Source organism: Stegostoma tigrinum, unplaced genomic scaffold, assembly GCF_030684315.1.
Source record: "Stegostoma tigrinum isolate sSteTig4 unplaced genomic scaffold, sSteTig4.hap1 scaffold_307, whole genome shotgun sequence".
NCBI lineage: Eukaryota > Metazoa > Chordata > Chondrichthyes > Orectolobiformes > Stegostomatidae > Stegostoma > Stegostoma tigrinum.
The window spans coordinates 27,324-41,074 of NW_026728235.1; the positions used below are offsets into that span (position 1 = coordinate 27,324).

Genomic DNA, 13,751 nt, shown 5'->3' on the forward strand with positions numbered 1-13,751 from the left:
CTACATGTCTGAAGTGAGTCATTTGTCCGCAAGTGGAGTGGGCACAGGAAAAGATTTGCCAGGATGTTACCGGGACTGGAGAGTTTGCGTTGTAAGGGGAATTTTCCTCTTGGAGCGTCGGAGGCTGAGGGGGTGGCCTTATAGAGGTTTATAACATCATGATGGGCTTGGACAGGGGGAATAGCTAAGATATTTATCCCCAGGGGGTAGGGGAGTCCCAAACTAGGGGGGCATAGGTTGAAGGCGAGAGAGGGAAGACTTAAAAGGGGAGCTGAGGGGTAACTTTTCCCACACAAAGGGTATGGAATGAGCTGCCAGAGGAAGTGGTGCGGGCTGGTATCGTTACAAAATTTGAAAGGCATCAGGATGGGTGCAGGAATAGGAAGGGTTTAGAGGGAATTTCCTGTCACCGATACACAGTCCAGGCCTCACTGCAGATACAGGAGTACAGTAACACCCAGGGCTCCCGGTCCTAGGCCTCAAGTCGACGCAAGACTGTAAGATATAGGAGCAGAAGTAGGCCATTCAGCCCAATGAGTTTGCTCTGCTAGACATTAGCTGATCTGCCCTGAGCTCTGCTGATTGGATTTACAGACCAGCTTAAAGGGATGAACCCGCTAGATTTGGGTCCCCTACAAACTGTTCAGAACCTCGAAGACACTTGTCCCTTTTTCGGCCCAGACCTCTCACTACTGGAGGAGAGAAAAAGCTCCAACCTGTGCAGTCTTTCGATGCAGATATTGACCCGTTTTACTTTTTCCCCTTCGCTGGGGCTCGTAACTCTGCGTTTTTGGCACAAAGCAACTCGAGCATCTCGCACTCGGCCCATCGTGGCCTGACAAAGCATCTGGAGAGCTTTCTGGCACCTCATACATCACAGGAACAGACCCTTCGGCCCAACCGGTCTGTGCTGGCCATAATCCCAAACCAAACTAGTCCCACCTGCCGGCTCCTGGCCCGTATCCCTCCAAACTTTCCTATCCATGTGCTTATCCAAATATCTTTTCAATGTTGTAACTGTACCCCGTCCACCATCTGGAAGCTCATTCCACACACAGACCAGCCTCTGCTTAACAATGTGACTCTCAATTCTTTCCTCTCACCTCAAAAATACACCCCCGAGTCTAGAAACCCCCCACCCTAGGGAAAAGACCCCTGCCATTCACCTTATCTATATCTTATCTATATCCCTCATGATTTTACAAACCTCTATAAGGTCACCCCTCAGCCTGCAGTGAAAAAATTCCCGGCCTATCCTTATAACTCAAACCCCCCCCCCGCTCCCACCATTCCTGGTAAATCTCTTCCGAACCCTCTCCAGTTTAATGATATCCTTCCTATAACCAGAACTGGACACAGCGCTCCAGAAGATGCCTCCCCAATGTCCAGCACAACCTCAACGCGACGTCCCGACTCCTATACTCAAAGGTCTGAGCAATGAAGGCTAAACGCCTTCTTAACCCCCCTGTCTACACGTGACACAAACTTCAGAGAATTATGTACCTGAACCTCTCAGTCTCCCTGTTCAGCAACACTCCCCAAGGACCCTACCATGGAAGGCCTGCCTTTAGGTGTCTATGTCAAAACATAACACTGCTCATTTACGCAGATTGAGCTCCATCCGCCATTTTTCTATCTCTTCCCCTCTTGGGAGTCAACATACCAGATAATTTTGCTTACCACGATTATCCTGGTGACAGGGTGAAGCAGAAATGGGGCGTAATATTCCCTCATCAATGGCAGCAAAAACCCCTCATTTCTCTTCTTCCGCTTTCCGACTTTTGCACGGACGCAGCAACAGATATCGAATCTGTTTTTCTTCGGGAGAGAGAGGGCGGAGGTCAGGCCAGTCACCATAAAACACCGGTTTTCCATTTGGTGTGTGCTATTCCTCACATTTGATTTTTCCCCTGCAGCGCTGTGTAAATACACCGGCCACGCTGCAAACAGGACTGGCCCCACAGAAACACAGCGGCTACAGGAGCGGGTCAGGGGCTGGGAATCCTGCAGCGAGTAACTCCCCTCCTGACTCCCCCCACCGAACCCTGTCCCAACATCGACAAGTCAGGAGGGCGATGGGATACCCCCCACTTGCCCCGGATGGGGGCAGCTCCAGCAACACTCGAGAAGCTCAACACCATCCAGGGGCAAAGCAGTGCCCCCCTCCTCCCCGGCTCAATTGGCCCCACATCCACAAACATCCCACTAACACACGATCCCTGACGCTCAGTCGCAGCAGTGTGTACCGTCTACAAGATGCCCTGCAGCGACTCACTGAGGCCCCTCAGACAGCACCTTCCGAACCCAGGACCCACTTCCATCCAGTTCCCCTCCAAGTAGCACATTAGCTCAGTGCTTAGCGCAGCTGCCACCAGGGGCCCAGGTGCACTTCCACTCTCAGGGCGACTGTCTGTGTGGAGTTTGCACGTTCCCCCTGTGTCTGCGTGGGTTTCCTCCCACAGTCCAAAGATGTGCAGGTTCGGGTGGATTGGCCGTGCTAAATTACCCATAGTGCCCAGGGATGTGCAGGTTAGGGTGGATTGGCCGTGCTCAATTACCCATAGTGCCCGGGGATGTGCAGGTTAGGGTGGGTTGGCCATGCTAAATTACCCATAGTGCCCAGGGATGTGCGGGTTAGGGTGGGTTGGCCGTGCTAAATAACCCATAGTTCCCAGGGATGTGCAGGTTAGGGTGGGTTGGCCGTGCTAAATTACCCATAGTGCCCGGGGATGTGCAGGTTAGGGTGGGTTGGCCATGCTAAATTACCCATAGTGCCCAGGGATGTGCGGGTTCTGGTGGATTGGCCATGCTAAATTACCCATAGTGCCCAGGGACGTGCGGGTTCTGGTGGATTGGCCGTGCTAAATTACCCATAGTGCCCAGGGATGTGCGGGTTAGGGTGGGTTGGCCATGCTAAATTACCCATAGTGCCTAGGGACGTGCGGGTTATGACTATCCGTGAGAAATGCGGGAACAGAGTGGGTCTGTGTGCAGTGCTGTTTGAAGGATCAGTATGGGCTAGATGGGCTGAATGGCCTGCTTCCACGGTGCAGGAATATGATTCTATGAGCCACCTACCATCCGGCTCGGAAATACATCGATCATCCCTTCAGCATCACTGGGCCAGAATCCTGGAACTTCCTCCCTGAGGGCACCGTCTGGGGGTCCCTACGCCACATGGGACTACAGTGGCCCACACCCACTGTCTCAAAGTGGGGGGTGCAGTTCGGAGGGGATCAGGGCAGTAAATGCTGGGCCAGCTTCTGATGCCCACATTCAATGAATAAGGCATTCAGTCACAGGACATTAATGTCACTAACTTCCAGAATTGAGCGAGAGCTTCCTTTTCAATACATGGCTCCTTGTCATTCCATCACTCTGGAACATTAAATATATTTTGGTTCATTTGGTGCAACGTATAAAAGACATTTGGATAAGTACATGAATTGGAAAGGTTTGGGGGGATATGGGCCAGGAGCAGGCAGGTGGGGACTGGGTTAGTTTGGGATTATGGTCGGCACGGACTGGTTGGGCCAAAGGGTCTGCTTCTGCGCTGTGTGACTGCGTGGCTCTCAAATTATCAATTGCTAATTCGAGAGAAGAGGACTTGGAGTCTGGGAGTGACGATGTTCAGCGTGTGTGACAAGCTACAACCCCCCCCCCCCCCCCACCCCGAGAGAATCGCTCAATGTGCATCACGAGCTCAGCCAACTGTACCTCCTCTCTTTTCACGTCCAGGGACATTAGAGCTACAAACGCTGAGATCTGGAGGAGGAAATCGAACAGGATGGCCAGCGCTGCGTAGAGTGCGAAGCTGCGGACGGCCGGCATCTTGGTGAGGGCACCTGGGGCACGGAGAGATGGGCACGTCAGTCCTACCCATTCAGCGGCTCTCTTCCAACAACGATGGCTGCGGTTGGCTCACGGGGAGCGGGGGATGCAGTAATTTCGTGGGACGCCACCACCACCCACCCCCACCACTTCTTCCCGGACATGCTATTCCGCAGTTGGAGGCTGCACTATTTATAGACTGACTTCTGCTTGGTAAGTTTGCAGATGACATCCAAATTGGAGGCTGTAGGGGACAGAGGAAGAAGGCTACCTCAGAGTACAACGGGACTCCAATCAGGTGGACCCATGGCCTGAGGAGTGGCGTTTAATTGAGATAAATGTGAGGGGCTGCGATTTGGGAAAGGCACATCAGGGCAGGACTTATACACTTAATGGGAAGGTCCTGGGGAGTGTTGCTGAACACAGAGACCTTGGGGGGCAGGTACATAGTTCCCTGAAAGTGGAGTTGCAGGTGGACAGGGCGGTGAGGAAGGTGTTCGGTACGCTCGCCTTTATTGGTCAGTGCAGTGAGTAGAGGGAGTTGGGAGGGTCATGTTGCAGCTCTACAGGACATTGGTGAGGGCCCCTTTTGGAATACTGCGTTCAATCCCGGTCTCCCTGCCACAGGAAGGATGTTGGGAAAGGGTTCAGAAAAGATTTACAAGGATTTGGGAGGGTTTGAGCTGTTTTCCCCGGAGCGTCAGAGGCTGAGGGGGTGACCTTATAGAGGTTTATAACATCATGAGGGGCATGGACAGGGGTGAATAGCCAGGGTCTTTCTCCCAGGACAGAAAAACTAGAGGGGCACAGGCTAAGGTGAGAGGGGGAAAGATTTAACAGGGACCTGAGGGGCAACTTTTTCACGCAGAGGGTGGTGCATGTGTGGAACAAGCTGCCAGAGGAAGGGGTGGGGGCTGGTACAGGGACAGCATTTAAAAGGCATCTGGATGGGGACATGGATAGGAAGGGTTTAGAGGGATATGGGCCAAATGGGACTGGATTAGTTTAGAATATCTGGTCATCAGTAGGACCAAAGGGTCTGTTCCCATGCTGAACATTTCCATGGCTTTACATCTGGGGGATCTGAACTCACACAGCGGTGCCACGCCAGCCCAGAGTGTGGGGAGGAACATTTGGTGATTGACAGAGACCCTTGTTGCCAAAGTAGTCAAAGATGAGGATGGGTCTAGTCAAAAGATCCCTGGGAAGGTGAGACTGCCCTGTGAGGGGAGATACGCTTATTCTTTGGTATTTGGTGAAACGAGAGTCAATCTCGCTGGAGCACGCGGGATTCTTACAGCTCTCCGCACGGTAGATGCAGGAAGGGTGCGTCCCCTCTGGAATCGGGGACACAAGTCCCGAGGGAATGGTCCCAAATAAGAGGTCAGCCATTCAGGAATGAGACGCGGAGGAGTTTCTTCACCTGGAGGGTGGGGAGTCTCTGGAATTCTGTCCCGAAAGGCAGGGGGATCCCGCCATTGAGGATGTTCAAGATGGGTTTCTACATCAGGGAAATGGCACTGGGGTCGGACAAGGGGTGGGGGAAGGCTGGATGGATGCCCCGGATGCAGGGGGAGAATTGAAGCATGAGCGAATCCACCTCCCAAAATGGCAACAAAACAGCCGAGATTGGAAGGGCCACTGGGTGGAGGAGACGGACATGTTGGCCGCGTCAGGGCCTTCTGTGTAGGCCGTGGTGTCACCAGGAGCCCAAGTGTGTCTTCCATAAATCAGGAAAATCCAAGGGCCATCTGTCAGCAGCGTGTGCGGAGATGGAAAGGATCTCTGTGTGTAAGGAGGTCCTACCAAATGGCACAGACCAACATGGCATATCTCACCCAGGAAGAAGCAGATTGATTCGGAGATGCTGCAGAGGAGCATGCTGGGAGCCACGTCTCCCAGGACACGGCCAATCTGCTCCTCCGTCCCTTCTTCCGCTCGCCTCTCGTCCCTCTGTGGGTGGAAAAATCACTGTGAATGGTTCCAGAATCTTCTGCCAGTGTGGGGCAGCCCTGGAACTTCGAGAAATTTCCACCTACCCCATCCCCACCCCCACACGAAACCCCGCCACCCACATCAGCCCCCACTCCACCAGCCTCCCACCACGCACTCCAGACCCCACGCTACACTCCAACCTTCCACCACCCAGCCCACACACCCATCCCAACCACCAGCCCACCATTCCCCCGACCCTGAACTCCACCAGCCCCACCCACCACACCCCTCCAACACCACCCTCCCAAACCCCTACCACCACCCATCCCAACCACCGCTCGCCCCACCAACCTCCCACCACCCCCCACTCCAACCCCGCACCCGACCCCAACCACACCCCCACCCTGAACTCCTCCACCCCCGGAACACCACCCTCCCAAACCCCTACCACCACCCATCCCAACTGCTGCCCCCCACCAACCTCCCACCACCCACTCCAACCCCGCACCCCACCCTACTCCACTCCCCCACCATCGCCACACATCCCATACCCACCCTCCCATCTCTACCAACCCGTCGCTGCCCACCCCACTCCACCCACCCTCACCACTCACCCCCGCACCCCAACAACAATACCCTTTCCCCTCTGATGCAAACCCATTTCTTTTTTCACCCTGACCTGACAAGTTCTCCGTCAAAATTTAGTTGCGGGTTCATCGAAGGTCTGGAGACCGAGATTCCAAAATTCCGCACCCCCCCGGCCCCCTCCCCCACCCCTTTCCTGCCTCCCGCCATCTCCAGGGTCTGATCAAGGAACCCACACCACCTCCCCACGATTTTTCGGGCTGTGTTCAGTCACCCCGTGCCCCCTACCCCCCCAACCCTCACCCTCCCCCCTCATCGGTGAACTCAGGAACCGTGTTTGCGTTGGAGGCCCGCTGACCTGGTACTGAAGGACGAGGATGAAGAGGTTGTCTGCCCCAATGGCCAGCACCAGGAAGGGGACCACCTCGAGGATGATGAGCGAGGACGGCACCCCAGCATAGGCGTAGAACCCCATGGATGCAAAAACTGCGCCCAGGACCACGAGAATCCCGCCGAGCCCCAGCGTCACCTTCGAGTCGACCTGCAATCCGGGGTGGGGACAGGGTAGAGAACCAGAAACACTCAAGTGACCCATCTTTCCTTCCCGTCCGCTTCCGGCCGATGGCCAAGCCAGGCCTGGCCTGGTAGGCCTCTGTGTGAACCAGCAGGCGTAAAATGGCTGCCGGGGCGACGTGCGCGTTTCCGTGGCGTGCAATGTTATTTGTGGTGTTCATTAACCACCCGTCCTTAATTGCCCCTCGAGAGGTCGGTGGCGCGCTGCCTTCTTTAGGGGCAGCTAAGAGCCAGACACATCCCTGCAGGACTGAAACCACGTGTAGGCCGGACCAGGTAAGGATGGCTGATTTGCTTCCCATAAGGGGATATTAGTGAGGTAGGGGGGCTTTCTACATCGATTCAGCGCCCCACAGCGATTTTAACCCCAGATTCCCCAGTGTATACATTGCCACAGGGTGATATGACGTCAGCCCCTCAGACTAGGCCTCAGTGTTGCCATGACAATCCCTCCCAAAATAGGGCATACAGTTGCGCAGCAAATCGTGGGCATCCTCTGGCTCTGAGCAACAAGAAAAGCTCTCGGCCCTGCATTAACTTTACGTCAGCGGCTTTCACCTGACGGCCTGAGTAGATCCTGCGCCGATTAGAGCCATAGAACATGGAAACAGACCCTTCGGCCCAACTTGACCAGGTTTGCCCGACTAAAGTGGCACAATTTGCCTGCCTTTGGCCCATATCCCTCCATATTTCCGGTTCTACGCACGCGATGGCTTCAGGCAGTGTTTTCCAGAACCTTATGACCATGAGGCTTGAGGGAGAACAAGTAGATTCGTGGGAAAGGTTCTAGCAAAGTAGGGTTTTGGCTACTTCCTCCAGAGAGGAAATTTGATCGAGGTGTAAAACAAAAATCGTGAGGAATATGGACAGAACGGAGAGGGAGAAACTGGCTCCCATTGGCGGAAGGGTCAAGAAAAATGTCAGCTTAAGGTGATGAGTCCAAGACACAATGGGGACATGGGTGAAGGCATTCTCCCACAGCTGGCTTGCAAGTTTGGGGCGTAGGTAGGGAATTGGCTCATCATCCGATGAGGAGAGAAAACAAAAGAAATTGCGGAGAAGGAGGTGGGGAAAAATGGCGGAGGAGTTGAGGAGGCGGCGGGCGGGGGGGGGGTGCGTAAAACGGCTGCGTTGCTCTAGTACGGGGGCGAGCACAGAGGCGACGGGCCGAACCGCGCTGCCTGACGCTTCCGCGCCACTCCCTTGCTCCCCTGATGGCGAGCGACGGACGCCCGCTCCCGGGCCATGGCAGGACGGACGGTGAGTGGGGTCCCTGCTGGAGAGGGGAGGGTGGCTGCCGTGGGATGGCTGTGCCGGGAGCCTCAAGGGTCAATTTTAGGGGACCGGCGTTCACAGGGTAAGAGGTGGCGCAGCCCAGAGGTAGGCTTTGCGTACCAGCAGAGCATTGAAAGATGCTACTCACCATGATGGTTCGCCAACTTGTGTACTCCCCGAGCGCCAAGGCGATGTAGATGAATATCACCAGGTAACTGATGGCAAAAATGGGAATGTCTTCTGCCGTAGTTCTGTTGATCTCATCCTCCAGGGACCGCTGTGAAGATACGGGGGAGACAAAACCTTTCACAACCTTTCTCGAGGGCCGCCTTGAGGGCCTGGCTACGGCGAGGCAAAATGCACAAATCAACAAACCCCCCTGGCTTGCCCCACCGCTCAGTAAAACCCTGGCTGATTGGATCGTGGCCTCGACCCACCTTCCTGTCAGCCCCAACGATACCCATCAACCCCCTTGGTCAGGCAAAAATCTGCCTTAGAAGCCAGGCCTCAGCCCTAGACGGGCAGTGGGGTGGCTCAGAGGCTAGCATTGCGAGACTCGACGGGCTGAATGGCCTGCTTCCACACTGCAAGGCTTCAATGGTTCAGTTCGACTGCTGCTGTCTCTAATTTCTCCAGTGACCCTGCGCCCAAAGCGGGGAGAAAGGTCATTTCCCTGTCAGCCCAGTCGAGACCTCTTGGGATCTTGTAGGTCCCAGCAGGATCAGCTATTCAATGAGGTCCTGTCTTAAGTGAAGAGCCCAAAACTATGTCCAGATTATGCCTCAATAATGCCCGGTACAGCCACAGTGATCTCTTTCTCTCTCTACATTTTTCAAGCCCCAAAGCGTGATCTCAGAGCGAAGGCTTTCGGCCTGGCGACTTCTTTTGGAGAGTTCGTTCGAAAGAAATGGCTGGGAGCCCCCTACCCGCCAACGCCGTGCCCCTTCGACGTGCCCTGACCAACATTTGCACCGCGGCCAACATCTGGTCGGCACCAAAAATGAAGCTCGGCATCCAGCGAAAGAAGAGAACCAGAGCTTCGGGTCCCGTCACCCTTCCTCAGAACTCTGGTCAGTGTCTTGGGATCTTGCTGTGCACCAGTCACTGCGCCGCATTCCCCCCCAACCCCGGAAGCAGACGGGCGGGAGTCGCCGAGGTGAGGTTTTGCGGGCGGTGGGGGCTCGTCTCGCAGTTGCGAGGGGCGTTGTTTAAGTCCCTTTCCTAGGCGACAAGCACCGTACCGAGGGCATTGGAGATGGGTGGGGGGGGGCACAAATGGTCTGGCAGCCTGGCAATGACGGCCAACGTAGCCCAGTCCTGCCCCGACCCGCTCCGGGCTGCTTTCGCCAGGCCGAGGCACCTACCTCTGACATGTAGACAATGCTGAAGTTGATGGACTTGTTATGTTTGTAGTCCTGGAGAATCTTCAAGTATTCGCGCTCCCAGAGCAAGACAAATTCATGTTTGGGGTCACCGGGTGGGTAGTTGTTTAGAGAGAAGGTCATGATGAACGCTTCTGCCTTGCTGAAATCTTCACCTGTTGGAAGGCAGGGCAGAGCTCGAAGTGAAGCGAAACAAACTCTCAACCCCCCCCCCCGCTAACATCCTCTCAGTAAGTTCTAATTCTGTAGGATGTGGCTATCACTGGTTACAGGGGAGTGGGCATTAGTGCCCATCTTTCATTACCCTCGAACCGGCCAACGCTCTGGGCCATTCCAAGCCTCTGTGAGTCTGGAGCCCAGTTTCAGGTGAGAGGGGGAAAGGGGACTTGAGGGGTAACCATTCCACGCAGAGGGTGGTGCGTGTAGGGAACGAGCTGCCAGAGGAAGGGGTGGGGGCTGGTACAGGGACAGCATTTAAAAGGCAGATGGATGGGTAGGAAGGGTTTAGAGGGCCAAACGCTGGCAAACAGGACTGGATTAGGACAGCCAGTCGGGTTGGGCCGAAGGGTCTGTTTCTGTGCTGTACGTCTCTAAGGAGTCAAGTGTAGGCCAGAACTGGGTGAAGACAGCAGATTTCCTACCCCTGAAGGGGCATTGGCGAGCCTGAAAGGGATGTTTTCACCCTTAAAATGACAATTAGCTCGGCTATGCAGATCTTTATCCAATTCAGGCCCAGAACAGTAACCTGGGGGCTACTAGACCAGGGGTGTTACCACTGCCTCCCCTCAAAACCAAGTTTCTCGAGGGGGCCTCGAAACCAACCACGCTGGCTTGGGTCTTCCCTAAATCTGACTTGAATCGCCAAAACCATCCAGTTAGAACTCCCCCACTGTCTGAGCACAAGGAACACACTCCCCATGGAAGCGAGGAAGGGTCTTCCTAACCTCTCCTGGTGAATCGCTCACCTTCATACCCGCCGACAGCCAGGAATGGAAACACAGGCGCTCCGTAGTCTGCCATGCAGCTCATTCCCAATTCTGTACTGTCCTTGAAGGAGAGAGGCGAGCTGGAGGCGAAAGAGATAGAGGCCTTGTTGAGGGTCACATGGTGACATCCCCGAGCAGACGCTGGTTACAAGGGGCAGCCGCGCAGAGAATGGGATCTTGCTGTGCAGGCAGGGAAATTTACGATAAATTTCAGAAGGGTTGTAAACCGCGAGTGCGGAACCCTGCGAAAGGACGGTGACGGGCGGGCACTGAGGGGGCGGATGAGGTTCACTGCAGAGTGAGGTGTGAGGTGATGCACTTTGGTCAGAAGAGCCTGGAGAGATAGTACAAAATAGGGAGCATATTCTAGAGGGAGCAGAGGGAGCTCGGGGTGTAGGAACACAGATCACTGAAGGTGGCAGGACAAGTGGAGAGAGCAGTTAATAAAATAGCCAGCATTTTTGGCTTTATTAATATGGGGATTGAGTACAAGAGCAGGGAGGTGATGTTGACCTAGTATAAGACACCTGTTAGACCCCAGCTGGAGTACTGCACACTGTTCTGGGTGCCACATTACAGGAAGGATGTGAATGCGTTGGAGAGAGGGTGCAGGAGTGATTTACGAGAACGGGTCCCAGGATGAGAAACATCAGCGACGGGGTTAGATTGAAGAGGTTGGGACTGGTTTCCTCGGAGAGAAAAGGAGGATCTGATGGAGGTTTTTCAAAATCAGTAGCAGGGCCTGGACAGAGAGAGGGAGAAGCTGTTCCTGTCTGTCGAAGGGATAAGAACGAGAGGGGAAATACTGCCTGGAAACATGGGGGGAGGCATTGGAGAGGGGCATTGGAGATGTATTGGGATAGGAATGGTGTGCAGGGGTATTGGGGCGGGGGGAGGCAGGAGATTGGACACTAGGAGGGATAGAAACGGCACAGGCATGGTGGGCTGAATGGCCTCTGTCTGCAACAGAGGAGGTGGAAGGACGGAGGAGGAGAAGGGAGGGCGTGGGGGCTGGGAGAGCAGGAAGGAAGACGGGAGAAGGGAGGGCGATAAATGGAAGGGAGAAGAAGACAGGAAGAGATAGAGGGAGAGTGCAAGTGGGCAGGGAGGAAGTGGAGAACGAAGAGAGAAGAGGGTGGAGAAGGGGGGAGAGAACGGAGAGAGAAAGGGGTGGAGAAGGAGAGAAGGGGATAGAGAACAAAGAGAGAAGAGGGTGGAGGAGGAAGAGAGAAGGGGGCGGAGGAGGAGGAGAGAAGGGGGTGGAGGAGGAGGAGAGAAGGGGGTGGAGGAGGAAGAGAGAAGGGGGTGGAGGAGGAAGAGAGAAGGGGGTGGAGGAGGAGGAGAGAAGGGGGTGGAGGAGGAGGAGAGAAGGGGGTGGAGGAGGAAGAGAGAAGGGGGCGGAGGAGGAGGAGAGAAGGGGGCGGAGGAGGAGGAGAGAAGGGGGCGGAGGAGGAAGAGAGAAGGGGGCGGAGGAGGAGGAGAGAAGGGGGTGGAGGAGGAAGAGAGAAGGGGGTGGAGGAGGAAGAGAGAAGGGGGTGGAGGAGGAGGAGAGAAGGGGGTGGAGGAGGAAGAGAGGGAGGAAGTGAGAAGGAGCAGGGCACCTACTTGATGCAGTAGAGGAAGTGATCCCTCCAGTCCACGGTGCCAGTCACCCCTGCCATGGTTTGGTTGGCGACAGTGTCGATGAGGCTCCTGTTGTTCTGGAAGTACTGTAGCAGGCTGTTGACAGCGCAGTCGGTAGGCCCAGGGCTGTCGGGGTTCAGCGGGGCGTAGCAGATATCCTTCAGCGTGATGTTCCTGCGCGCTGTCTCCGACCAGACACTGATGGCCTGCAGCCGGGTCTGGAGGTCCAGCAGCTGCAGGAGCAGTTCCTTGGAGGCGAAGAGGCCGCTGAAGGCCGTAGGCCCGAAGAACACTGAGTCGTAGGTGTATCCCGGGCGACCATCAGGCCCAGCTGTCACGATGATCTGGTTGGTGCGGAAGAAGGGCCCAAACTGGGCATCGTGGAAGGCCTTCTCACTGCGTGCCTGGCTGTCGGGGGCTGACCACAGCTCCACAGGGTCGGTGGTCAGTTTCACGAAGACCAGGCCGCAGGAGAGCACGGCCACAGCGGCACAGGATGCCAGCAGGACAGGCACCGGGTGCCGAGCCACCGCCGTTCCCCAGACCTGGAAAACCCAACTCAGCTTCTGCTGTGTGGACGTGGAGGGGGGAGGCCCGGTGCAGGTAACCTTCGGGGCCTCGTTCTTCTCATGGCCGCCTGGCCACTGCCTGAGGAGGAAGAGGAGGCAGGCGAAGAGGAGGACAGCCCCGGTGAAGAGGATCAGGCCCAGCGCCAGGGGTCCGTCCATCTGGCCTAACATCCAAGGCCCCGGGGGCGGAGGGGGTGGGGGCAACGCCGGGCACGACTCCACGCAGTCCAGGCAGGAGCAGGCCTGGCCCCCGGGTCCTGAGGGCTGGTCGCACCGATGGAAGGCGCCGTCGTAAGGCACGATGCCCCCCCCCGGGCCCGGGCCCGGGGTCGAGCCGTTGCTGATCGGTGGCACCAGGACGAAGTGGATGTCGAGCGGTGCTAGGCCGTTGGAGCTGTCTCCCTGGAAACGCAGCCAGCGTTCGGCATTGCAGAGCGCGGCCCCGTACTTGCCGCACATTGGGGAGATGGCGTAGCCACCGGTAGAGGGGATGCGAACGTTGCGGCACGAGTTGTAGCTGCCCTCGGCGAAGCGACTGCTGTAGTAGCACTGGTACTCGAGCACAGCGTCGATGAGCAAGCCGGAGACGTTGGCGCGGAAGGCCCGGGTCACGTTGATGTGCACACTCTGGTCCGGCGAGCATGTGTTCTGGCAGTACAGGTTAACAAAGTTGTCCACGCAGGACGGGCACCGGCTCAGGAGCGGCTTGGACATCGCCAGGCTCTTCTCCAGCATCTCCAGCTGCCGGGCCGAGCAGCAGGCCAGGGGGACCTCCGGCCCCACCAGCATCGGGCAGACCCGCCGCAGCAGCTGCAGGTGGGCGCTGCCCGTCACCCGCTTGGCCGGCCCGTTGTACAGGCACGGCACCCGGGCCGGAATCAGGCTGCCGCTCACCTCGGGGTTCCTGCCGCAGTCCTCGTAGAAGGCACAGTAGCCGGCCTGGTGGACGGAGGTGTAGGTCGCCTGGTGACGGTGGAAAGGGAAGGGAAGGG

At 56.4% G+C, this 13,751-nt stretch overlaps 1 protein-coding gene across 6 annotated transcripts in view; it reads right to left on the minus strand.

The window, feature by feature from the left end:
* npc1l1 (NPC1-like 1) overlaps positions 1 to 13,751 on the minus strand; it is a 62,212-nt gene that overhangs the window by 22,731 nt on the left and 25,730 nt on the right. For all 6 annotated transcript variants that reach the window (XM_059643872.1, XM_059643876.1, XM_059643875.1 and 3 more), the window contains 8 exons: positions 12,173 to 13,722; positions 10,547 to 10,647; positions 9,564 to 9,736; positions 8,348 to 8,476; positions 6,710 to 6,892; positions 5,670 to 5,784; positions 3,718 to 3,845; positions 1,681 to 1,818 (listed from right to left, as the gene is read on the minus strand). In XM_059643872.1, the coding sequence (XP_059499855.1) occupies positions 1,681 to 1,818; positions 3,718 to 3,845; positions 5,670 to 5,784; positions 6,710 to 6,892; positions 8,348 to 8,476; positions 9,564 to 9,736; positions 10,547 to 10,647; positions 12,173 to 13,722 (2,517 nt within the window). The remainder of the gene's footprint in view (positions 1 to 1,680; positions 1,819 to 3,717; positions 3,846 to 5,669; positions 5,785 to 6,709; positions 6,893 to 8,347; positions 8,477 to 9,563; positions 9,737 to 10,546; positions 10,648 to 12,172; positions 13,723 to 13,751) is intronic.